This window comes from Microcaecilia unicolor, chromosome 2 (genome assembly GCF_901765095.1).
Source record: "Microcaecilia unicolor chromosome 2, aMicUni1.1, whole genome shotgun sequence".
Classification (NCBI taxonomy): domain Eukaryota; kingdom Metazoa; phylum Chordata; class Amphibia; order Gymnophiona; family Siphonopidae; genus Microcaecilia; species Microcaecilia unicolor.
The window spans coordinates 420,153,057-420,179,087 of NC_044032.1; the positions used below are offsets into that span (position 1 = coordinate 420,153,057).

General features: G+C 47.1%; 1 protein-coding gene across 1 annotated transcript in view; it reads right to left on the reverse strand.

Annotated features, from left to right (window-relative positions):
* EIF4E (eukaryotic translation initiation factor 4E) overlaps positions 1-26,031 on the reverse strand; it is a 204,574-nt gene that overhangs the window by 167,890 nt on the left and 10,653 nt on the right. Inside the window, exon 2 of the mRNA XM_030190718.1 lies at positions 23,319-23,419. Coding sequence (XP_030046578.1) covers positions 23,319-23,419 — 101 coding nt within the window. The remainder of the gene's footprint in view (positions 1-23,318; positions 23,420-26,031) is intronic.

Below are 26,031 nucleotides of genomic sequence, written 5' to 3' on the forward strand. Positions count from 1 at the left end.
GGATACACAGATACGCCTCTGGAGGTCGAGCGATGTGAGGAACTCTCCTGGCTGCACCACTGCAATGACTGAACGCAAGGTTTCCATACGAAAATGACGCACCTTGAGGGCCTTGTTGACTCTGCACAAGTCGAGAATCGGTCTGAAGGACCCGCCCTTGCGAGGCACCACAAAATAAATCTAGTAACGACCGCAAAAGCGTTCGTTGGGGGGGAACGGGGACCACCACCCTGAGATCCAACAGAGACTGTAAGGTGTCTCTGACTGCTGCCCTCTTGACGGCTGTGCCGCAGCGGGACTCCACAAAAGCGTCTCTTACCGGAGTAGCAAACTCCAACTGGTACCCGGCTCTGATCAAATCGAGAACCCACTGATCTGACGTAATTTTGACCTACTCCTCCTGAAAAAGGGACTAACGACCTCCTACAGAAGGAACCAAGTGGACCGGCACCCCATCATTGCGCCGCACGTCCCTGGCCTCCTTGCTGTTGACCTGCCGCTAAAGAGCGTTTGTCAGAACAAAAGGAATTCCTGTTTTGGAAACGGGAGCGCTGAGAAAAACCCGAAGACCGCCCAGGACTGATAAGGATAAAGCTAAACTGCTTAATTTTCTGTTTTGTGTTCACGGATGAAAGGCCAGAGGTAGGACCACAAAAAACAAATGCTAATGGAGATGAATGTATGGTAGACCTGGACCGATTCTCAAAAGATTGTTTGTGAGGAGTTAAACTAAAAATAGACAAAGCGATGGGGCCTGATGGGATACATCTGAGGGTACTCAAGGAACTCAGACAGGTTCTAGCAGCTCTGCTGTCTGCCTCTTCAATGATTCCTTTGATTCTGGAGTGATCCTGGAGAACTGGAGAAAGGCGGATGTCGGCACTCTGCACAAGAACAGAAAGGAGGCGGCTGGGAATTGCAGACCTGTCCATCTGACCTTGGTGGTGAGTAAACTGATGGAAATGCTTCTAAAGCAGAAGATCGTGAGGTTTCTCAAATCAAATGGTCTGCAGGACCTGAGACAGCATGGCTTCACTAGTGGCAGGTCATGTCAGGCAAATCCAATTTCTTTGACTGGGTGACCAAACAGCTGGACTTGGTGTGCTAGATGTGCTGTACTTGAATTTTAGCAACACCTTTGACACTGTTCTGCACAGGCAACTAATAAATAAACCAACTGCCCCCACTATGGGACCTAAAGTGATTGACTGAGCTAAAAATTGGTTAAACGATAGAAAAGAGAGGGTAGTGGTAAATGAAGCTTGCTTTGAGGAGCGGGATGTCATCAGTGGTGTACTGCAGGTGTTGGTTCTCGAGTCAGCTTTTTTTTTAAACATCTTTGTGAGTGATACTGTGGAATGGCTGTCTGGCAAAGTGTGTCCCTTTGCAGTATGATACCAAACTTTGTAATAGGGTGGACATCCCGTAGGGTTTGGATGGAATGAGGAGGGATCCAGAGAAGCTTGAAGAATGGTCCAATAATTGGCAACTAAGATTTAATGTGAAGAAACACAGGTGCAGGGTAATATGCTTGGGTTACGAGAATACAAGGGAACAGAATAACATAGGTGGTAAAGTGCTTCTGTGTACGAAAGAAGAGTGGGACTTGCGGGTGATTGTGTCTGATGACCTTAAGATCTCCGAACAGGTAGAAAAAGGAATGGTCAAAGCCAGAAGGATGTTTGGGCGCATAAGGAGAGGGATAACCAGCAGGGGGAAAAAAAAAAAAAAAAAAAAAAGAGGGATGACCAAAAGAGAAAGAAAGAAAGAAAAAAAAAAAAAAAAAAGAGGCAATAATGCCCTTGTATAAGTCTCTGGTGAGGCCCCATTTAGAATACAGTGTGCAGTTCTGAAGACCGTACCTACGGTCCAGAGAGCGGCTACAAAACTGGTAAGTGGTCTCTGCCATAAAACATATAGGGACAGGCTTATGAACCTCAACATGTATATGCAGGAAGATAGGCAGGAGACAGGGGATAGGAGAGATGTTTACATACCTCAGTGACGTTAATGTACAAGGGCGAGCCTTTTCCAAATGAAGGAAAACTCTGGAATGAGAGGGCATACAATGAAGTTAAGAGGAAATAGGCTTAGGAGGAATATAAGAAAATACTTTCACGGAAAGGGTGGTGGATGCGTGGAATGGTCTTCCGGTGGAGGTTGTGAAGATGAAGACTGTCAGAATTTAAAAAAGCATGAGACAGATATGTTGAATCTCTTATGAAAGGAAGCATTAGTGGTTACTGAGGATGGGCAGACTGGATAGGCCATTTGGTCATTATCTGCCATATATTTCTGTTTCTATCCCAGTCAAATCTAGTTAATAATGACCCCTGCAAACTAACTGAACTCTGTTCTCCTGGCTATAAGGCTCTTAGCCATTCTAGATTAGATTTTAAAAAAGGGGGTGGAATTGCTATTTCTTTTTTTGTTTTTTTGCAATTTTAACATTTCAGTACAAGATCACAATCTTGATTCAGAAAAGTGTTTAACAATATCGAAATCAAAAAAGAAAAAATTATTTATAAACAAATTCACACTCAAGTCCACAAGTAGGCTAATCCAAGTTTACCAACAACAGGAATTTCAAAGAAGAAAAAAATATAGGTTATAAGCATGTAATATGAACAGATACTTTATGTTTAAACTCCAACTGTTTGTTTCGAGGATATAAAAGATGTCAAATGTGAAGGCTCAACAAAAATATACTTAGATACATTAATTCTAACAATGCTTTTGCAAGGAAATCTTAAATGAAATACTCCTCCCAACTGAAGGTTTTAACAAGAAATCTTTATGTCTTTTTTGAGTCTCTTTTGAGATGTCTGGAAACAGATTTATTTTCAAGCCTAGAAAAAGTTTTTCCCGGTTCTTGAAAAATAACCGAAAAAGCCACTGCTTATCCGGAATAAGAACAGTGGCTACTAATGTAGCCGGTGTACTTGTTCTGTCTCTGAGGTCTCCAAGAATGCCATTAAATCCAATTGTTCTTTTCTCTCAGTCTGAAGCATATCCTTCGAAGGTATATAGTAAACTTGACTAAATGGTGGTAAACTTTCCTCCGGGATTTCAAAAACTTCATGTAAATATCGCTTTAACAAATCAATTGGTTTTGTCATTCTCCCTTTAGGAAAGTTTATAAATCTTAAGTTGTTATTTCTGGTAATGTTATCATATATTTCCATTTTCTTTTTTAAACTAATATCCTTTATCATTACTGTTTGTACATCTCCCAAATTTGTTACAGTTTTTTCAAACTTTTCATTTGATGTTTTTATATCCGATTCAGTTTTCAGGATTCTTTGCTCAATTTCAGTACCTGTTTCAAGTAGAGGAGTGTGGTAGCCGTGTTAGTCCACGGGCTACCTTCGAAAGCTAATCAAGGAATGTATTAAGTTATGTCCAATAAAAAAGGTATCATCTTATTTTCTTTTCCATGTTTTATTTTGTTTGATTTCTATTGGGTACCTGTTTCAGAAATACAATTAAAGGTACTTGTTGATATGAACTGAGAGATCAAGTCCCATAAAGAATCCAACGTTACCCTCTGCTGGTTTCTTCAATATCACCTGAGTATCAGCCAGGTTTTCTAAGGTTCTTTGCTGCTCCTTATCCTGTAATTCCTTCGCCATCACAGCAGAACTGCTCGCCTCAGGCAATTTTACTTGTCTGTAGCATTGCCCCTCGGAATGAGCTTGAGATTCAACCTAAGGAACTCCACTCCTCAGTAGAAGTCCTTTCGGTCCCTCGAGGGGAGAGCTAGTTAACTGCGGCTGGAGGTAGAATTCGATGAATAGGGCTTAAGGTGATGTCTAGGCCCGAAGACGTCGAAACTTCCTGCACCACGCCGGTGCCTTCTAGGGACTCGCCCGTAATCTGCTGAATTTGTCCCGGGGTGCTCACATATCGGTCCACTGGACCTAAAGGTAAAGCGGGAGGCAGCAGTGAACCTCGGGCTGCTGCCTTTCCTCATCTTTTTGGCATATTGAGAAGGAAAAACTGTGAGCTCCTCTCACCAGTTACAGGCTAGCGGCCATCTTGGATCAAGCGGTAATGAAATTGCTATTATTTCTAAGTCTTTTCATAAACTTTCTCTAGTTGACTATTTCCTCTCCTGAGATAGAATTATGTTGTAGACTGAACGATTCCTGCCTTACAGACAATGTTGGTTTGCTATTGATCTATCACCCTCTAGGCAAATGGAATCAGGCTCATGATCAATTATCCAAATTTCTTTTTTCTCAGTCTATACACTTCTTTACTAATTGGGGATATAAATCTTCACAGAGGATAAAACTGATTTTGAGGTTTTAAATTTTATTTTAGACTCGGTTGGCTTGACAGCTGGTTCTTTCCAACCTACTCTGTAAAAGGTCAGTGTTTAGATTTTTATAGCTTCTACCCAGGATAGTACTGCTAACTTTCATCCAATACCCTGGTCAGATTTTTCTTTTTTTTTAATCCGATTTTACATTTTCTCTCAAGAATTGTAATGTCCTTCACATTTTTATCATAAAACTACCAGGACACGCATAGACTGACATTTATTGGAATATAGTTTTACCGCAACTAGATTTTGATTTTTCCACTCCGTTGAATTCATATAATTGGCATACAGTACTTTATGAAACAAGGGATGTTCTAGCCCCATTTAAGTTGTTCCAATCTCTCACAAGGTCAAATAGTTTACACAGAATCTTGCCAAATTAAAAACAAACTGCTGCTGATTAGAACATCGCTGGCATTGTTCTCATGATGAATTATCAAAGTTAGAATGGAGAAAGGCAATGAAAATTTATAAACAGCAATTTATGACAAAAATTCTTATTTTGTTTCTCTTATAGAAAATCCTCTCAGTTCTAAACAGCTTTTTACAATTTTTAATAGAGAGATGTGGTAGCCGTGTTAGTCCACTTTTAAAGGTAACCAACAGAAGGTAAAATTATGTATAATCATACCTGATAATTTTCTTTCCATTAATCATAGCTGATCAATCCATAGACTGGTGGGTTGTGTCCATCTACCAGCAGGTGGAGATAGAGAGCAAACTTTTGCCTCCCTATATGTGGTCATGTGCTGCCGGAAACTCCTCAGTATGTCGATATCAAAGCTCCATCCGCAGGACTCAGCACTTAGAGAATTACACCCACGAAGGGACACTCTGCCCAGCTCACCACCACCGAAACGGGGGAGGGGAATTAACCCAGCTCATCCCCACACAAGTGGGGGAGGGGAATCCGTCCAGCTCATCCCCGCGGAGCGGGGGAGGGACACCACACCCGCCGATGCGGGGGGATCTGGCTTATCCTGCAACCGCAACCGCGGGAGGAGCTGACTGACCCTAACACCGCCGAAGCGGGAGGGGTACAAAGCTGCCCTACAGCCGCACGAAGCGGGAGGGAGTGCCGGCAGAATTTATGTCTCAATCCAGCCCCGTAAAACGGAGGGGAGAGGAATGCAGCAGCTCACTGTAACACAAACTCGTCTCAACTCTTGAAGAATCCAAGTGAAAGAACTTGAACACGAAGTCTTTCTGAAATAACTGAAGACTAAACTTGAACCTGAAATGCAACCAGAATAAAAACAGAACAGATATCTGGGAGGGGCTATGGATTGATCAGCTATGATTAATGGAAAGAAAATTATCAGGTATGATTAAACATAATTTTACCTTCCATATCATCAAGCTGATCAATCCATAGACTGGTGGGATGTACCGAAGCAGTACTCACCCAGGGCGGGACATTGAAATCCCTGACCTCAACACTGAAGCTCCAAACCGGGCCTCCGCCCGTGCAGCCACAGTCAAACGGTAATGCTTGGAGAATGTATGAGCCGAAGCCCAAGTTGCCGCCTTGCATATCTCTTACAAGGAGACGGATCCGGCCTCTGCCATCGAGGCCGCCTGAGCTCTCGTGGAGTGAGCCTTCAGCTGGATAGGCGGCACCTCCCCGCGGCCACATAAGCCGCTGCAATGGCTTCCTTGACCCATCTTGCCACTGTAGGCTTAGCAGCCTGCAGACCCTTACGAGGACCTGCAAACAGGACAAACAGATGATCCGACTTCCGGAAATCATTGGTCACTTCCAAGTATCTGAAGATGACTCGTCTCACATCCAGATATTTAAGAGCAGAGTACTCCTCTGGGTAGTCCTCCCTACGAAAGGAAGGGAGACAGAGCTGCTGATTCACATGGAAGCGAGAAACAATCTTGGGCAGGAAGGAAGGCACTGTGCGAATAGTCACTCCTGCCTCAGTGAACTGCAGAAAAGGCTCTCGACATGAGAGCGCCTGGAGCTCGGAAACTCTTCTGGCTGAAGTGATAGCCACCAAAAAGACTGCTTTCAACGTCAGGTCTTTCAGAGATGCCCTCGACAAGGGTTCAAAAGGCGGCTTCTGCAATGCTCTTAGCACCAGGTTGAGATTCCACGCAGGCACCACTGAGTGCAGAGGAGGGCGCAGGTGATTAACTCCCTTGAGAAAGCGCACCACATCTGGCTGCGAAGCCAGGGAAGCACCCTTCAGGCGGCCCCTGAAGCAAGCCAGAGCCGCTACCTGGACTTTAAGGGAACTGAGCGACAGGCCTTTCTCCAGACCTTCTTGCAGGAACGCCAACACTGAAGAAATTGGAGCAGTGAAGGGAGAAAGTGAGCCTGCTTCACACCATGCTGCAAAGATACGCCAAACCCTGGCGTAAGCAGTAGAAGTAGAGCGCTTCCTCGCTCTCAGCATAGTGGCGATGACCTTGTCTGAGAAGCCCTTCTTCCTCAGACGCTGCCGCTCAATAGCCAGGCCGTAAGACCAAAGGAAGAGGGATCCTCCATCACCACGGGACCCTGATGTAACAGGCCCTGCTCCACTGACAGCCGCAGAGGATCGTCGACTGAGAGCCTGATCAAGTCCGCATACCAGGGACGTCTGGGCCAATCCGGATCCACCAGGATTACCCTGCCGGGATGCTTTGCCACCCGGTCTAGCACCCTGCCCAACATGGGCCAGGGCGGGAACACATAGAGGAGCTCTTGTGTCGGCCACTGTTGGAGAAGAGCATCTACTCCCAGGGATCGAGGGTCCCGTCCTCTGCTGAAAAAGCGCGGCACTTGGCAATTGGCCGATGACGCCATCAGATCTAGGCTCGGCTGGCCCCAGCGCTTCGTGATGTCCAAGAACGCCTGAGCAGATAGTTGCCACTCTCCGGACTCCAAGGTATGGCGACTGAGAAAGTCCGCCTTGACATTCATGACTCCGGCAATGTGGGCCGCTGAAAGCTGCTCCAGGTTCGCTTCCGCCCACTGGCAAAGACTCATAGCCTCCTTGGCTAGAGGGGCGCTCTTGGTACCTCCCTGGCGGTTGATATAGGCCACAGCCGTGGCATTGTCCGACAGGACCCGTACAGGCTACAACACCAGTACCGGGATGAACTCCAATAACACCAACCGAATGGCTCTGAGTTCCAGGAGGTTGATAGACCACTTGCCTCTGCAGGAGACTAGAGCCCCTGCGCTGTCCTTCCCAAGCAGTGGGCTCCCCAGCCCATCAAAGAGGCGTCTGTCGTGACGACAATCCACTCCAGGGTCACCAGAGGCAATCCTGCAGACAACTTGTCTGTCTGCGTCCACCAGCTCAGCGCCTTGCGCACTGCTGGGTCCACGGGAAGGCGCACAGCATAATCCTCCGACATCGGAGTCCAGCGCAGCAGCAGAGATAGCTGTAGTGGTCTCATATGAGCCCTGGCCCAGGGCACCACTTCCATCATGGCCGTCATAGAGCCCAACAGCTGCACGTAGTCCCAAGCCCGAATAGGAGAGGCTACTAGGAACTAGTCCACCTGAGCCTGAAGCTTGACAATCCGATTGTCTGGCAGGAACACTCTGCCCACTTGGGTGTCGAATCGAACTCCCAGATACTCCAGGGACTGAGTCGGGCGCAGCTGGCTCTTCTTCCAGTTGATGATCCATCCCAGGGAGCTCACAAGAGCAACTACCCGGTCCATAGCTTTGCCGCACTCTGCATAAGAGGGGGCTCGGATCAACCAGTCGTCCAGATAAGGATGGACTTGTACTCCTTCCTTTAGCAGGAAGGCCGCTATGACCCCCATTACTTTGGAAAAGGTCCGCGGAGCAGTAGCCAACCCGAAAGGGAGGGCTCTGAACTGGAAGTGTCGTCTCAGGACTGTAAAACGCAGAAAGCGTTGGAGAGGAGGCCAGATGGGAATATGCAGGTACGCTTCCTTGATGTCCAAGGAAGCCAAGAACTCTCCTGCCTTCACTGCCGCTATAACAGAGCGGAGAGTCTCCATGCGAAAGTGCCTCACTTTCCAGGCCCGATTGACCCCTTTGAGGTCGAGGATAGGCCGGACAGAACCTCCTTTCTTTGGAACCACAAAGTAAATGGAGTAACGTCCCTTGCCAATCTGATTTTTTGGCACCGGAACGACCGCACCCAGGCGGATCAGGTTGTCCAAGGTCTGCTGCACTGCCACAGCTTGACCGGAGACTTGCAGGGAGAGAGTACAAACCCGTCTCTTAAGGGTTGGCAGAACTCTAGCTTGTAGCCGTCTCTGATGACTTCCAGCACCCACGCGTCTGAAGTTATAGTGGTCCACTCGCCCAGAAACGAGGACAGCCGTCCTCCAATCTGCACTGGGGCGTGGACCAAGGCCCCGTCATTGGGTACGAGACCCTGGGGGAGGACCGGAGGGAGCACCTCCGGGACGGCGGTCTCTGCGAAAGGAATGCTGCTTGGGGGAGAAATTCCTCTTGAAGGAAGAGGGGGCAGAGGAACCCGACTTGCCCGGGCGGTACCGACGGGCTTCCAGCAACCGTCCTCTGGAGGTACCGGGACGAGTACTAGCCCGAGCCCTGACCTCTGGTAATTTCTTGCCCTTAGACGTGCCGAGATCGGTCACGATTTTGTCCAGCTCGACCCCAAAGAGCAGCTTGCCTTTAAAAGGCAATCTAGCCAGGCGGGATTTAGAGGCGTGGTCAGCAGACCAATGTTTCAGCCAAAGCCACCGCCGCGCAGAGACTGTCTGAGCCATGCCTTTAGCTGAGGCTCTCAAGACATCATACAGCAAGTCTGCCAAATAGGCTAAGCCCGATTCCAGGGCCGGCCAATCAGCCCTCAAGGAAAGATCCGAGGGGGAAGCCCGCTGCACCATAGTCAGGCACGCCCTGGCCACATAGGAGCCGCAAACTGAGGCCTGCAAACTTAAAGCAGCTGCCTCAAAGGACGACCTTAAGGCCGCCTCCAATCTTCTGTCTTGGGCGTCCTTTAGGGCCGTGCCACCTTCCACCGGCAACGCCGTTTTCTTAGTCACCGCAGTGATTAAAGAATCCACGGTAGGCCACAGATAGGCCTCACGTTCACTCACAGCCAAAGGATAGAGGCGGGACATAGCCCTAGCCACTTTAAGGCTCGTTTCCGGGACATCCCATTGAGCCGCAATTAAGGTGTGCATGGCATCATGCACGTGGAAGGATCTAGGCGGGCGCTTCGTCCCCAGCATAATGGCAGAGCCAACAGGGGCTGAGGGAGAGACGTCCTCCGGAGAGGAAATCTTCAAAGTGTCCATGGCCTGTAAAAACAGGTTGGGCAAATCCTCTGGGCTAAAAAGCCGCGCTGCAGAGGGGTCATCCGCTCCATCCGAGCGGGGATCTATCTCCTCCAAGGAATCCGCAAAGGACCGTTGGGAGACCTCAGACACGCTGCCCTCATCTACATCGGAGGAGACAAAGTCCTCCAAGGCCTGGAAATCAACGCGAGGGCGTTTACCTCTGGGAACCTCAACCTCTTTATCAGAAGAGGGAGCAGGGGCAGCGTTTTGCATGAGGAAAGCCTGATGCAGCAGCAAAACAAACTCGGGGGAGAAACCCCCCAGACTGTGCACTTCCGCAGCCTGGGCAACAGCCCTAGACGCACTCTCAACCGGCGCTCGCAATAGCGGGGGAGAGACATGCTGCGCATCCAAAATGGCGTCCGGCGCGAAACTCCGCGAAGGAGCCGCGCGGGAAGAACGGCGCTTAACTTTAGCCGCTTGTGCCGTCGCCCAAATTAAGGGCGTTCATGGCATTAATGTCTCCAACCTCAAGGGCGGCCCACGAAGAAGCCGTCCGAGCCGCGTGGCCGGCCAAGATGGCGGAGGCGAGGAGCGGGGGATGGGCGTTTATGGCGGGAAAAAACCGCCACGCCAGAGGAACGACCGGGACATTCATCGGTCACTAAACTGTCACCCATCAAGGGCGAATCAGGTTGTAAAACCCCCGCATCCCCTCTAGAAGCGCTCCAGCGATCCGGGGAGCGACCCTTTGCGCCCTCGCCCTCCGACGCCATATGCCACGAGGAGAAGAATCGGGGAACCCCCTGCCCGCTATAAAAAGGTAAAATTACCTGCTTGCCGCTCCGAGCTGTAACGAACTGGTGTCCCAGTGAGTAGCTGCAATGAACGTTTAAAGAAACGTCGAATTAAACGCCTTTAAAGACGTTTAAAATTTTTTTTTTTTTTTTTAAACGGAGCCAGCGGGAGGGGGGAGAAAAGGAGGGACCTGGCACCACCAGGTTTGCACTTGCTCAAAAGAGCCCTCAACCCCAGGCCTCAACAAAACCTAAGAATTAGGCTTGGAGGCCTAGCCAGAGCTGCTGCTGTGTGTGACCACCACCTGCTGAGATAGAGAACATACTGAGGAGTTTCCGGCAGCACATGACCACATATAGGGAGGCAAAAGTTTGCTCTCTATCTCCACCTGCTGGTAGATGGACACAACCCACCAGTCTATGGATTGATCAGCTTGATGATATGGAATTATCCTTACACCTATTATATTAAAAAAAACTATATAGTTAATGCAGATCCTAGTTTACCTGCTAACTTTCAACCTATTGATAGAATCCTACAACTTTCTAAATTGTCCAAATATCATTGCCACTATCTTACTTGGTTATGGCTGACTAAGTCCACTTCATTTTAGATTTAGAGTATTTCCTAGTACTGAATCAGCTCTTATTATTTCTTAAATCTGATGCAAAATATTTTATGGGAAAAAATAAAGCATTAGTTTTACTGCAGTTCGACCTGACTGCTGCATTTGACTCAGATCACAAAATTCTTTTATTCAATTTAACAGGTATCTCAGGTATAGTTTTCATATGGTTCAAAGAGTTTTTGCCTAATAGACACTATACTGTTAAAACAAAGGGTGACACTTCTACTCTTTGGGTGCCACCCTGTGGTGTTCCACAGGGTTCCCCATTGTCACACATTTTAACATTGATATGACTAATATTGATCAGTTTTTCCTCTCTGGGAATACATATCTGTTCATATGCTGATGATATGCTGCTTATCTCAGTGAGAGTTGGTCTAATACTACTCTGAAAGTCACTAGATGTATTACTATGATTAAACATTACAGCTCAATTTATGATTTTAAGCTAAATGCTGATAAAACTAAATTACTCTGACTAGCTCGGAAAGATACTCCAATTCCTGATTCTTTTTCCGTGTCTAGTGATTTGTCTCTCAAAATTGATCGATTCTTTAATATTCTTGGAGTCATATTAAACATGCTATCCTTAGAACCACAGGTAGATCATCTCAAATAATTTTTAAAGCTATGCCAGCTGCATCACATTCGCATATTTTGATAAACTACATTTAGCCATACTAGTTCAATCTTATATTTTGAGTCATTTAGATTTTACTCATTCCTCACTGAAAGGAAATGGCCCCGAATACCTGAGAAATAGGATGATCCTCCACACACCGCCAAGGACACTAAGGTCCTCCCAAGGACTTTCACTAATCACACCCTCTCCAAAAGACAGTACACGATGTGACACCCGCGAGTCCTCTCCGGAGTAGCCCCCACACTCTGTAATGCACTGCCTGAAAGGCTGCGCTTAACACAAGACTACCTCTACTTCTGGAAGCAGGTGAAAGCTTGGCTCTTCAACCAGGCCTTTAATGGAAGAAGTAACTCGTCAGTCTCACACACACAAGGATTGACTCGGGCTGCATATACTGCAGCAGGACATGTTTATCCACTCCTACCCCAGCTGAGATATTTAACCAGTTCTCTGACCTCATGCGCAACTTTCTTTAAATCAATCCCCTTACTTTCTAACTCATCCTAATTTCTTACCTATGTGTTGCATCTTTGCTTTACCCTTCATTATCAATTATAAGGTTCTATTACGTATTCTGTTGACATTGTAAGTAGTATACCATGCCATACTTTGTATTGTTTTTGAATATTTTTACTGCTGTAATTGTCTATTACTCATGTTTGATCCACTCTTACTGTACACTGCCTTGAGTAAATTCCTTCAAAAAGGCGGTAAATAAATCCTAATAAATAAATAATTACAGGAAATATCAGCTCTGCTCACTGGTACCAATATGCCCAATTGAACCATTATGTATATAACCTAGTAACTGTTAACAGGAAGGATTTTGAGGAAAACCCCTTTGATCAATGTTGGCCCTTACCTGCGATGACTAAGGGACTAGTGGGTCATTACTCTAGTAGCTATACAAAGATTCAAGGAACTCATCCATATGTGATAATGAGTAGCTGGTCTGAGGATTTTGGAAACTTCCTTGGCTCAGCTCCCGCTAGATAAAAAGTGCTAAATATAGAGAATTACATTACAAGTTTTTATTATGTAAGTATGGAGTGGAGGAGTGGCCTAGTGGTTAGGGTGGTGGACTTTGGTCCTGGGGAACTGAGGAACTGAGTTCGATTCCCACTTCAGGCACAGGCAGCTCCTTGTGACTCTGGGCAAGTCACTTAACCCTTCATTGCCCCATGTAAGCCACACTGAGCCTGACATGAGTGGGAAAGCGCGGGGTACAAATGTAACAAAAATAAATAAATATACATCCCCATAGAGCAAAAAAAAAAAATGGATTATCCAACTTCAGAGGCATGTTTGAAATGTTCAACTCCAAATGCCTCCTATAAAAATTATGTATGGGGCTGTCCTCAAATGGGAAAACTAGGTTCTTACCTTGGTCATTTTCTTTCCTTTAGTCACAGCAGATGAATCCATTAACTGATGGGGTGTATCTGCCTACCAGCAGGTGGAGATAGAGAACACTGAAGAACCACAGTGACCCTTGGATGGCTAGCCCCATCTGCCTTCAGTATTTGAAATTTCCAAAGCAGAGTGACTAAGAAAGGTAACATCACAAACTTTCCTCACAGCGAACAAATGCCCCAGAACCGGAGCAATAACCACACAAAGGAGGGACGAACTCAACCTCCTGCAATAGATCAGCATGTAGAAACTTTAAGAACTGTTCATCAACTCCTCCTGAGATACAATATCTGCATGAAAGAACTGAACAAAAACACAAAGTCAGACAGGGAGGGATCATGGATTCATCTGCTGTGACTAAAGGAAAGAAAATTACCAAGGTAAGAACCTAATTTTCCCTTCCTTGGCAACAACAGCAGATGAATCCATTAACTGATGGGATGTACAAAAGCACTCCCTACGTAGGGTGGGAACCGGCAACACCGCGAGCCAGTACCTGCGCTCCAAAATGCATGTCCTGCTTCGCTGCCACATCCAGCCTGTAATGCCATACAAACAAGAGCTGAGAAGCCCAAGTAGCTGCACGATAGATCTTTTGAAGAGAAAGGACACCTGTTTCAGTCCACGAGGAGGAAATCGCTCTCGTGGAATGCGCTTTAAATGCTTCAGGGGGAGCCCGCCCTGAAAGCAGATAAGCAGAAAAGATGACTTCTCTGAGCCAACGGGCTATAGTGGCCATAGACGCCGGGCACCCATGTCAAGGACCTGTCAACGAGACAAAGAGATGATCAGAAGTCCTGAAGTCATTTGACATCTGTAGATACTGCAACAGAACTGCAACAGAGCCCTGCGGACATCTAAAAGATGTAATTGCCCAAAGGAATCCGGAAAGTCCTCCATAGAAAAGGTAGGTAGAAAAATGGGCTGGTTCAGGAGAAATGCTGAAACCACCTTAGGCAGGAAGGAAGGCACTGTACGTACCGTCACCCCGGACTCATGAGAACTGCAGAAAAGGGTTCCGACAGGAAAGCGCCTGAAGTTCAGATACGTGTCTAGCCGATGTAATGGCCACCAAAAAGACTGTCGAGAGTCACATCCTTCTCCGAAGCTCGCTTGAGCGGCTCGAAAGGCGAACGCTGGAGAGCCTTCAACACCAGCCCCAGGTTCCAGGTCGGACAAGGCAACCGCACGGGAGGGCGGAGCCGAAGCGCCCCTCTAAGAAATCGGGTAATGTCCGGATGAGCAGCAAGTGACAAGCCAGAGACCTTCCCTCAGTAGCATGCCAACGCTGCCACTTGCACCTGAAGGGAATTGTAAGCCAGGCCTTTTTGTAAGCCATTCTGCAAAAAGTCCAGGACCAGCGAGACCGTAGCCCGCGCAGAAGTGACCTCTTTCGGGATGCACCACGCCTCAAACTTACACCATATCCGAGCATAGGCTACGGAAGTAGACCGCTTGCAGGCCTGCAAGAGAGTGGAGATGACCTTGTTAGAGAAGCCCTTATCTCTCAATTGCGCCCTCTCAAGAGCCAGGCCGTAAGACCAAATCGGCAGAGATCCTCCATATTCACCGGGCCTTGAACCAACAGGTTCGGAACCCGAGGTAAAGGAAGTGGAGCCTCCACCAGCATCCGGCGGAGATCCGCATACCACGGACGCCTTGGCCAATCTAGAGCGATGAGAATCACCAATCCTTGGTGTAGTCGAATCCGCAGGAGGACTCGCTCTATCAAGGGCCAAGGAGGGAACACATATAGGAGGCCCGAGGGACAGGATTGGGCCAGTGCACCCAACCCTGCCGAGCGAGGATCTCTCCTTCTGCTGAAAAAGCGAGGGACTTTGGCGTTTGCACTTGACGCCATAAGATCCATTCCGGGAGTCCCCCATTTGGCACAAATCTGAAGAAACACTTCTGCCAGTTCCCATTCCGCTGGGTCGATTTGATGCCTGCTGAGAAAATCGGCTTGCACGTTGCTCTGACCTGCTATGTGAGCTGCTGACAGAAGCTGCAGGTGGACCTCGGCCCAGTGGCAAATCTGAGCGGCCTCCGCGGCCAGGGCCCTGCACTGAGTGCCGCCCTGACGATTGATGGAGGTCACTGCTGTCGTGTTGTCTGACAAACCCCGGACAGCAAGCCCCTTCAGAGTCTTGTGGAAGGCCATAAGAGCCTGGAATATCGCTCTTAGTTCCAAGCGATTGATGGACCACCCCGCCTCCACGGGTGTCCACTGACCCTGAGCATAGCTTCCCTGGCAATGCGCTCCCCAGCCCAAAAGGCTGGCATCCGTTATCACCAGGCACCAAGAAGGAAGCGCGAGCAGCATTCCTTGTCGCAGCATCCTGTCGGAAAGCCACCAATCCATACTGCGCCAGGCAGCAGGGAGCCACGTTAGTCTGCGTTGATATTCCTGGGAAATCGGAGACCATTGATGGAGCAGGGCAATCTGCAGTGGCCTCATATGCGCTCTCGCCCAGGGGACCACCTCCAAGGTGGCCATCATCGACCCCAGCAGCTGGACAAAGTCCCAAGCTCGAAGGCGAGGCATCCGCAGGAGCAGACGGACCTGATTCTGAAGCTTGCACCTCTTGTGGTCAGGGAGAAAGACCAACCCCGAGGCCGTGTCGAACCGGACCCCCCAAATACTCGAGAGACAGAGGGGGTCAGGTGACTTTTGGGTATATTGACCACCCAGCCCAGAGTCTGCAGGACTATAACCACTCTGGCTGTGGTAAGACAACTTTCATCTGCCGAATCCGCTCTGATGAGCCAGTCGTCGAGATAAGGGTGAACTCTGATACCCTCTCGCCTGAGAAAGGCAGCTACCACCACCATTACCTTGGAAAAGGTACAAGGAGCTGTGGCTAGGCCGAAAGGCAAGGCCCGAAACTGAAAACGCTGGCCCAAAACCGCAAACCGGAGGAACCGCTGGTGTGGGGGCCAAATAGGAATGTGCAAGAAAGCTTCCTTTAGGTCCAGAGATGTAAGAAACTCTCCTGGCTGAGCCACCACAATGACGGAGCGCAGGGTTTCCATGCAGAAGTGTCGCACTCTTAGGGCCTCATTGACTTTTCGTAAGTCAAGGATTGGTCTGAAAGATCCGCCTTTTCGAGGGACCACAAAATAAATGGAGTAGCGACCGCAGCCGCGTTCAGCAGGAGGCACAGCAAGGCTTGCAAGGTCAACTCTACCGCCGCCCGTTTGACGGCAGTGCCGCATCGGGACTCCAAAAAAACGCCTCTCACCGGGGCACCGAATTCCAATCGGTAACCTTCTCTGATCAGGTCCAGTACCCACTGATCCGAAGTAATCTTCGCCCACTCCTCGAGAAAGAGGGAAAGGCGTTCTCCTACTGCAGGAATAGAGGAGTGGACCGGCATCCCATCATTGTGGAAGACGCCCCTGAACTCCTGGCTGCGACACAGCCGTTCTGACCAGATCATAAAGGGCATCAGCCAAAAATGACAGGGCCGACCATCCGCGGGGCAACCTCAGCGAGAGACCCCGCACCCTCCACGGGCAATTCCACCGCCTGTTGTAACCAGGAAAGACAGGCGCGGGCTGCATAGGAACTGCAAACAGACGCCCTTAGGGCAAGGTCCGATATTTCAAAGGGCCGCTTCAGCACAGATTCTAGTCACCGGTCCTGTATGTCTTTCAAAGCGACCCCTCCCCCTCTACAGGAACAGTGGTCTTTTTAGTCACCGCCGTGACCAACGCGTCCACTTTAGGCATCCCAAAAAGGGCAAAGTGAACCTCACTCAGAGGTTAAAGCTGACCCATAGCCCTGGCCACTTTCAAAGGCCCATCGGGGTCAGACCATTGAGCTGAAATAAGCTCCTGGATGGAGTCATGCACAGGAAAGGTCCGCATAGGCTTCTTAGTACTCGCCATCCTAAGATTAACAGCGGAGGCATCGCCCTCGGCAGGATCAATCAAGAGGGCCTGCAAGGCGTCAGTAATGAGAGCTGGCAGCTCGTCGTGGTGGAAAATCCCAACCGCATTGGGATCATCCGAATCCAGTGGCAAACAGGCACCCTCCTCGGGATCCTCCGTCCATGAGGGCCTGCCAGATCCCTCAGACTCCCCACAGCCTGACCATGGGGGGGGGGGGGGGGGGGGGGGGGGGGGAAGGGAGATGCGCCACTTTCAGATGGGGATTTTACCCGTCTATGTTTAGCGTCTTTCCAACGCTCGAGGAAAGAAATAACATCTGTAGCCATCCCCGGGGCATCAGCACCCGGAGGAAAACAAGAATGCAACGCAGTGTCAGACACCTGCGGCACAGCTCTTTTCAGCATGAAGGCCTTATGCATCATAAGCACAAACTCAGGGGAGAAAAACTCACCCTGGCCCTCCGTCCACAAATTTGGCAAAACAGAGGTTAGAGCTCCTCTGGCAGCCTCGAAACGAGGCATCCCCCTGCACTCAGACTCCTCCGCCATCACGGGGGGTCGAGGCATGTGGCGCTTCCAAAATGGCGCCCGCTGCCAGCTCCATCGAGCAGGAAGTATCATCACTCACCATGCTCGTACTAGCTCGAGCGTCTAAGGAGCACGTACTGCAAAGCCCCGCTGCTGACCTGCGCTTACCACAGTGGGAGCAGCACTTAACTCCTTCAGCAGCCATCGCCCGACTGGACGGAAATATAGCAATAAAATGGCGGCTTCGCACCAAAGCTTCCCCTGTTCAGAACGCTGTCCGCGGGAACCTCCCTGGAGGAGCTGGGCACCACTCTCACCTCAGAAGACCGAGTCAATGAGCTCCGGTCAAGCTGCACTGAACCAGAATCTCTGGAGAAAGCCTCAGAACAGCCACGCAGCAAAAGCGTGCTCTTTTTTTTTTTTAATGCTGTGAGGAAAGTTGGAGGCAGGCAGCAACAGAGGGACTCCGGGAGGAGGGGGAAATGGGTAAGGCAGGGTAAGGGCAAACCTATATGCCTTTAAAGTGGGCACCACCAGCCACAACACCCCTGCTCAACTGGCAAAGCACAGGAGCCACCCCAGGCAGAAATCCAGGAGCTGATCAAGCTACGTCCACACCTGCTGGGAGATAGAGAAATACTGAAGGCAGATGGGGCTAGCCATCCAAGGGTCACTGTGGTTCTTCAGTGTTCTCTATCTCCACCTGCTGGTAAGGCGGATACAACCCATCAGTTAATGAATTCATCTGCTGTTGATGACAAGGAAACAGCAGTTCTAGGTGGATCTCTGGGCTCATCTGAGGGCTATGTGTGGTAGTAGCTGGACGGCACTCCCTCATATCTCTCTTAGATCTGATGGATGGTATAGTGGAGGGAGTGACTCTCGGTACTCCTCTTGCGCAAAGTCTGTTTGATGGCAAAACATTGCATACTGTTAGTGAATCTATACAGCTCTGCCCACTCTGTCTCAGTGGAGAACCCAGATGTTGAGCTTCACATGGAAAAGATGACTGCTGTCCTAGGGGGATGGCCAGCCAAGAGATTTTTTTTAAATATGGGATATTTGGGTACCTTGCCCTTGGGAATCTGTCCTGTTATTTTAAATGACTTGGATGTGTCATAAATTATGATCTTGGACATGATTGAAAACTAGGAACAGTGGAATTTGGGAAGTAGAGGGGTTGAGTGACCATGGCTAAGCCTTCTGATATTACCTGAATTACATTTTAGCACACTCCATGAATAAGGGATTGAGTGGCGTATAGGATGAGATGGGAAGGGATGTTATGTAATTAAAAAGTTTGGTCGTATTGATCTTTGTTTATTGTTGTGCATAAGTGTTTGAATATTTGTAATCTTATATGCTGAAAAAGTTGTTGATAACTGAAAACTATTTAAACACCAACCTTGCTAACCTCATATGTGCAGTAATTATATTCTAAGATTAACCCTAAGAACATCTTTCCCTTCCACACACCACAGCATAGTAGCATTTATTTGCTAATATCAACTTTATGATTCTACCCTTCCAGGAAATACACAACACCTGAAATCAAAGCATATGCTTTGAATGTGACATGATACGTGCATACTTATCTCTCTCCCCCTGACAAATTTGAAGCACAGACTCGAAGTCTGACTGGTACTGGTTCTATTTCCCCAACTAATGGAGTTGCTGTCAAAGTCCATTCCAGACTTCATCCTGGTCCAACTTTTCCATTTATCGAACCTAAACCATAGAAGTCTGCCTAGCTTTGGCTTTACCGCCCAACCTCTGGAGCTGCCAAAGCTCACGCAAGCTATTATGTTTTAAATTTAATTCCATCCTCTTTCTATACAGGGATCTTGTGTGTTTATCCCACACATTCTTGAATTCGATCAGTATGCCTTCTTGTCTTTATCACTTTCCCTGAGAGGGCATTCCGAACATCCACCACCCTTTTTGTAAAAGAGTATTTCACAATGTTACTCCTAAACCTATCACTCTGCAACCTCAACTCAAGACCTCTAATTCTACCACTTCCCTGTCTCTGAAAAAGACTAGTCTGCATATTAATTCTTTTTAAATATTTAAGCGTCTGCATTATATCCTCCCCATCCCTCCTTTCCTCTAAGGCAGGGTGGGCAACTTTGGTCCTTGAGTGCTGCAATCCAGTCAGGTTTTCAGAATTTCCTCAATGAATATGCACGAGATCTACTTGCACGCATGGCCTCCATTGTATGGAAATAGGTATCATGCGTATTCATTAGGGAAATCCTGAAAATCCAACTGGGTTGCTGCCTTAAGGATCAAGGTTGCCATAATCAGGTCTTCAAGTCTCTTCTCATGTGTCTTTTTGCACAAGCCCCATATCATTTTCATCACCCTCCTCTGTACTATCTCAAGTAATGTCATTAGCGAGATACTGTCTCCAAAACTGAACACAATATTCCAGATGAGGCCTCATCAAGACCTGTAAAAGGGCATTAACATCTTTCTTCTACTGGTATGTCTCTCTATGCAGCCTAGCATTCTTCTGGCTACAGCCACTGCCTTGTTACATTGCTTTTGATGCCTTAAGATCTTCAGATACTATCACCCAAAGGTCCCTCTCAGTCTGTGTTTATCAGCCTCTCACCTCCTAGCAAACATGGCCCTTTTGGATTTCAACACCCCAAGAGCATCACTATGCACTTCATTGCATTAAATTTTATCAAACATTAGATCATGCTTCTATTTTTAGATCACTTTCATGATGTCCACTTTATTGCAAGTCTGCGTTGTCCACAAAAAGGCAAGCTTTACCTTCTAAACCATCAGCAATTTTGCTTGCAAATATACTGAATAGAATCTGGCCTCAATACTAATCCCCAAGGCACTCCGCTATTCATTTCTTTCCTCTGATTCAATTCCATTCACCACCACTCTCTGTTGTCTTAACCAGATTCAAATCCAGTTCACTACTTTAAGTCCTAACTTCAGCCAATTCAATTTGTTCCCCAAGCCTCCTATGAGGAATCGTGTCAACAGCTTTGATGAAATCCAAATAGAACACACATGTAGTGTGTTTCCTCGATCCAGTTCACTGGTCACAAAGAAAATCAGATTCATTTTACACAATTTTCATTTGGTAAAAATGTCTTGATCTTGTAAGCCATTTGGATTCCAAGAATTTTACTATTTTTATTTTATTTTATTTTTTTATTACATTTGTACCCCGCGCTTTCCCACTCATGGCAGGCTCAATGCGGCTTACATGGGGCAATGGAGGGCTAAGTGACTTGCCCAGAGTCACAAGGAGCTGCCTGTGCCTGAAGTGGGAATCGAACTCAGTTCCTCAGTTCCCCAGGACCAAAGTCCACCACCCTAACCACTAGGCCACTCCTCCACTATCCTTACCTTCAGCAGTTCTTCCGATACCCCCCCCCCCCCCCAAAGGAAATGAAGCTTACCGGCCTGCGGATCCCGATTGTCACCATTTTTGTGGAGAGGGACCACATCCGCTCTTTTCCAATATGTCTCCAAGGATCCATTATCTAAGACCCCCCCCCCCCCCCCCACATACTCTCCGAGCTCTTCAATATCCTCAGTGCATCCCATCTGGTCCCGTAGTTTTGACCACTTTCAGTTTTTCCAGTTCACATTCTTCTGTGAACAGTGCGATTATCTACTTCGCTCTCACATATGCCTTCGTCAGCTGACAAAAATCTTTCTCCAGGATCATCTTCTGTGAACACAGAAGAATTCGTTTAGTATGTTTGCCCTTTCCTCATCATTAACCATTAAAGGAGAAGAGGACAAATCCTCCAGAGGGGCTCCAGAAGAAATTCCCCCAGATCTCTTCAACAGAAAGGCTTTGTGCATCAAAAGCACAAAATCTGGGGAAAATGGCATTTCAGCTTCGCTTAACTCACTGTTCCCTCTGTGAATATCCTCAGAAGGTGAAAACCCCTGGAGATGTGCCACAGTGTTAGAAGTCACTGTAGCCGCAGCGTTCCCTCGCTCCGAATTCAAAATGGCACCCGAGGAACTTAATCATGGAGGATTGGCGCGCCGCCTCTGCCAACTCCGACACTCCCCCAGAGGCTCCTGCCCCAAAAGCATGGTCAGTAGACCGACTGCCGCACGAGTCTGTACCGGAGCCCGCTGCCGCTTGCCGCACCTGAGACGGTACGGCGTCGAAATCATCTGCCGGCGGGCGGGAAGAATATATGGTAACGACGCTGACAGGTGCGCGACCTGCTCAGAACAGACTCGTACCTTCGAGCCCCCCCCCCCCCCCCCCGAGATGGAGAGCCCCAAGAGCAGGCAGAAAACAGCCCTGACGCTGCTTTGCGGTTCCCACACCAGGAGCAGCGCTTCACAGACTCCGACGGAGCTGCCATGTGCCCAGATGCCCAGCACTTCAGGGAACCCCCTACCCGCTACCAAAATGGAGCTCCACGGCCTTAGCGCAATCAGGGAACCCTTGCTTACTGTGAGTGCTATTCACAAACAAAAGTTTTTTTTTTTTTTTTTTTTTTTTTACTAGAACAGGAGATTAAGAGACTCACATGCGGCCAAATGGGAATCAGCGTGAGGGAGGGACTTGGTACCACCAGGTTTCCCTGCTCAGCACTGTAGCGAGCCCTCAACCCCTAGGGTACCTCTACTCAGCCCGAGGGAACAGATGAGGAGCCCCCAAATCCAGAGCTGAAGAGTTATGACCCACCACCTGCTAGATAGACAGAACTTCTGAAGCTCACTATTTATGGTCATGTGTAGCCACCCAAACCTCAGTATTCTCTCTACCTCCACCTGCTGGCAGAGGGACATAACCCACCAGTCTCTGGATTGATCTGTGGGACGCTATGGAACTATGTTTATTGTTCCTGTTTATACCATTTTTGTAGTGCTCCTACTCTACCTTCTGTGGACATACCGGAATTCATTGTGAAGTACATCACCATGGCCCACCAGAGAGGCTCTTCATTCTCCCTGCCTGTGTTTTGATTCTAATGAAGTGTCATAGCACAGTCACAGATCACCTAAAGGCTCTGAAATTTCAAATACCTGAGAGACACTGCAGGGTAGTATGATCAGTTTCCCAGGTTATGATCTGTGTCAAGACACGTATAGCACATATTGTGGGTGTCAGTGACTGATATCCTCCACCTATATCTATAATTCCTGAACATGCTCAAGCTCTCCACACTTTTTGTGTGGTTTACAGGTCATTCAATGGAGGAAGAAAAGGTGTTTTAATTAAAAAAAAAAAAAAAAAAAAAAAAGTATAAATAAAAAAGGTTTTAGAGGAAAAATCTGAAGGAGTTTATCTAGAAGCAGCAAGGTTTCCTTCCAGCTGAATCGAAAAGATATTCAAAGGCAACAGAAGAGGCAAAAGCAATAGATGTGCTCCCATGCCACAGTTCAGATTTAAAAAAAAATAAAAATAAAAAAGACCAGAAATAATTCTAAATCAGAAAAAAAACCTTTTCTTGAGCCTTACGAACTATCTGTGCTGGTGCCATCAAAAGTCATCACCCACTATTTGAATCTGGCTCACACTTTTTCAGTTGTAGGTCAAGGTAAGTTACATTCAGGTACAGTAAAGCACCTCCAGGTTATTGGAGGGCTTGCACTTAAATGACTCACCAAGGTCACAAGGAGCCACAGTGACATTAAAAAAAAAAAAAATAACGGCTTCCCATTAGGCTACTCCACCACACTAATTTGGATGATCCATTAAAAATTAAAAAAAAAAAAAAGTGTACCCACCCGTGTCAACAGATTAAAAAAAAAAAATCTTTGGGCCTGCTTATGAGCAATGAATCATGTGAATGAAAACCAAAAATGAGTATTATACATGTGGTAGCGCAAACCAGGTACATAACAGCTCACCTGTTCTGTAGCGGATGTTTAATATAGTTTTCAGGGGTGACAATCTCCTGACTTGGTTCAGTTTTCTCGTCTTCTGAAGCCTGGGGATTGGAAGTGGTTTCCTATAATAAAACACAAAAATAAGAAGACTGCATCCTCTTTCAGCACTGTGTGTAAACTGCTAGGACAATTATTTATTTAGGAACACTATTTCAAACTTGCGAATAGAGCAGGGAGTTTTCAACCCAGTCCTCTGGGAACAACACCCAGCCATTCAGGGATTTCAGGATATCCTCAATTAAATGGTGATATCCTGAAAAGCCCAACAGGCTGGGTGTGCCCTGAGGACTGGGTTGAAAACCTCTTGACTGAAAAGTGCCATACAAAGACCCTATAAATGTAGGAACTTACACCTTGAACATTAATGCCATCTTTGAGGCATGGCAAACTGGAAGGTCTTGCTGTGCATTCTGGATGTTTGTACATGACAACTGTGACACTAAAAGCCCAGCAATATTTACGTGTTAAAAAAAAAAAATCTCATCTCCCTGTCAGGATTGTAGATTTCTTAATTTGTATTCAACTACTAAAGCAAACCTGCTACATTTACCAAGGGTAGCCATCAGCATTCCTCTATTGGTGTTGCCCTGCTCCTTCCCATCCCCGCATTTTTGTTAATCCCAACCTTCCCCATTTACTACCAGTGTTGCTCTTTCACTGCTCTCAGGCATGGTTTGCAACAGGACCCATTAACAGAATAGATCTCTATCCCTGCTGTTTCTAAGGCCGAATTCAGCATTTATAAATTAAAAGCACATGTACACAAAAAGTGCTACACATGAGAGGAACTGGGGGGGGAATTGTGTCAAACTGATTTCTTCTCTTTTAGTTGTGCATTACCATCCTGAACAACTAGATGTTATCCCCTCCTACCAACAGATAGAGGTATATAAAACTAATCTTTTCCAGTGAACTCACCGAAATAAGGGGCTGTTGCTCTGCCAGAACAGCAAAAAGTCCCTTCCTAATGTACAACCATGCCTCATCTACCACTGCAACTGCAATGATCAAGCAAGTTTTATCACCACCCTGCATATGCAAATTTGCTTTCTTGAGATTTGATTTTTCCATTTTTTATTTTTTTATTTCCAAACTGTAAGGAAAAGAGCAGATCATCCTGTGAGCTCCAGGCCTTAGTCTTCCAAGGGTAGGTCTTAGAACAGTATGTTGCAACTAGAGGACAGGAGAGATCAGTAAGGATTTCGCCTTCCTTGTTGTTCAGGATGCGGCCATACCATCCTGAACTAGTGGGATGTAGCCAAGCAGATTCACTGAGCAGGGGAAGACAAAGCCCCTTGAATGAAGGCCCAACAAAATTCTGAACGGGCCCTGTTCAGCATGGCCAACCTGTAAGGCTTCACTAAAGAATGGAGCAACAACCATATCGTCACTCTGCAAATATCAATCTGGAGAAACTCCCAGGGCCTCTGCTAAGACCACCTGTGCCTGAGTTGAGTGAGCCCTCAACCCAGGCAGCACTGGCCAATTAGATGTAGACTGTTCAATAGACATCTTGACCCACAGGCTTTGGATGCTACCTGACTCTTCCGAGGACCATGGAAAAGAAGAAAAGCCGTGAAGCGAAAGTCATTTGTCTCTTTCAAACAGTCCAACGGATATCCAGCATGTGGAGCCTCTGAGCTGAGGTGACAGAAATCTTGTCCAACAAGGAGAACAAACATCACATGAAATGAGAAAGAAAGGAACCATGCAAATGGACACAATCCTCTAAAAACAAAAGATACGGGTCTTTGACAAGGCAGCCTGCAACTTCAAAACTCTCTGGGCCAAGGTAACAGCAACAAGGAAAACCATCTTGAGCATGAAGTTCTTAAAGGAAGCCATTCTCAATGTCTCAAAGAGACCACAAGGGAAAGAGGGGAGTGCCAAACTGGAGGAAACAAGTGCGCAACCCCTTTCAAAAACAAGGCCACCTCCTCCTGTGTTAAAATATGGAACTCTCTACCTACTGCCATCAGAACAGAAAAAAGCTACCTTAGCTTCAGGAAGAGCTAAAAACCAATCCATTGACTTCTACCACCTAATATCATCCATTATCCTTTCCTTTAATGTTTTTGATCTCATGCATTACACCAATGGTCTTAACTGTTCTCATACCTCACACTAATATTATCGGCTTTTGTCTCACCGAGAATGTAAACCACACTGAACCCTGGAAAGGGGATATTAGTGGTATACAAGAACTGATTTGATTCACAAACTCAAAATAATTGAAGGAAAACATAAAATCACAGAAATATGGGAAGGGAGAAAAACAAAACAAGGAGTAAACTGCATTAGTGGATAGTACAAGGAATAGGAGAGTCAGACAGAAAAAAAAAAAAGTATGGCTTTCCAAATTAATAACAAAAGAAACTGTGTTAGTTTAAAGAGACGTGTGCATAATGTGGTGATCTCTGTTAGAAAGGACCTACACGAATATAATTATACTTTTATCCCCAAAGAGTTCCTTTCTACGAGGGCATAAGCTATATATTCTATCTTTGCAATTATGTTAAGTGAAGAAAAAATTAATTCTTACCTGCTAATTTTCTTTCCATTAGTCCCAACAGATCAACTCAGACTTGTGGGTTGTGTCCTACCAGCAGGTGGCGATATAGCAAACCTCGGAGGTTCTCTCTATGTGGACATGTGCAGCCAAGTAAACCTCAGT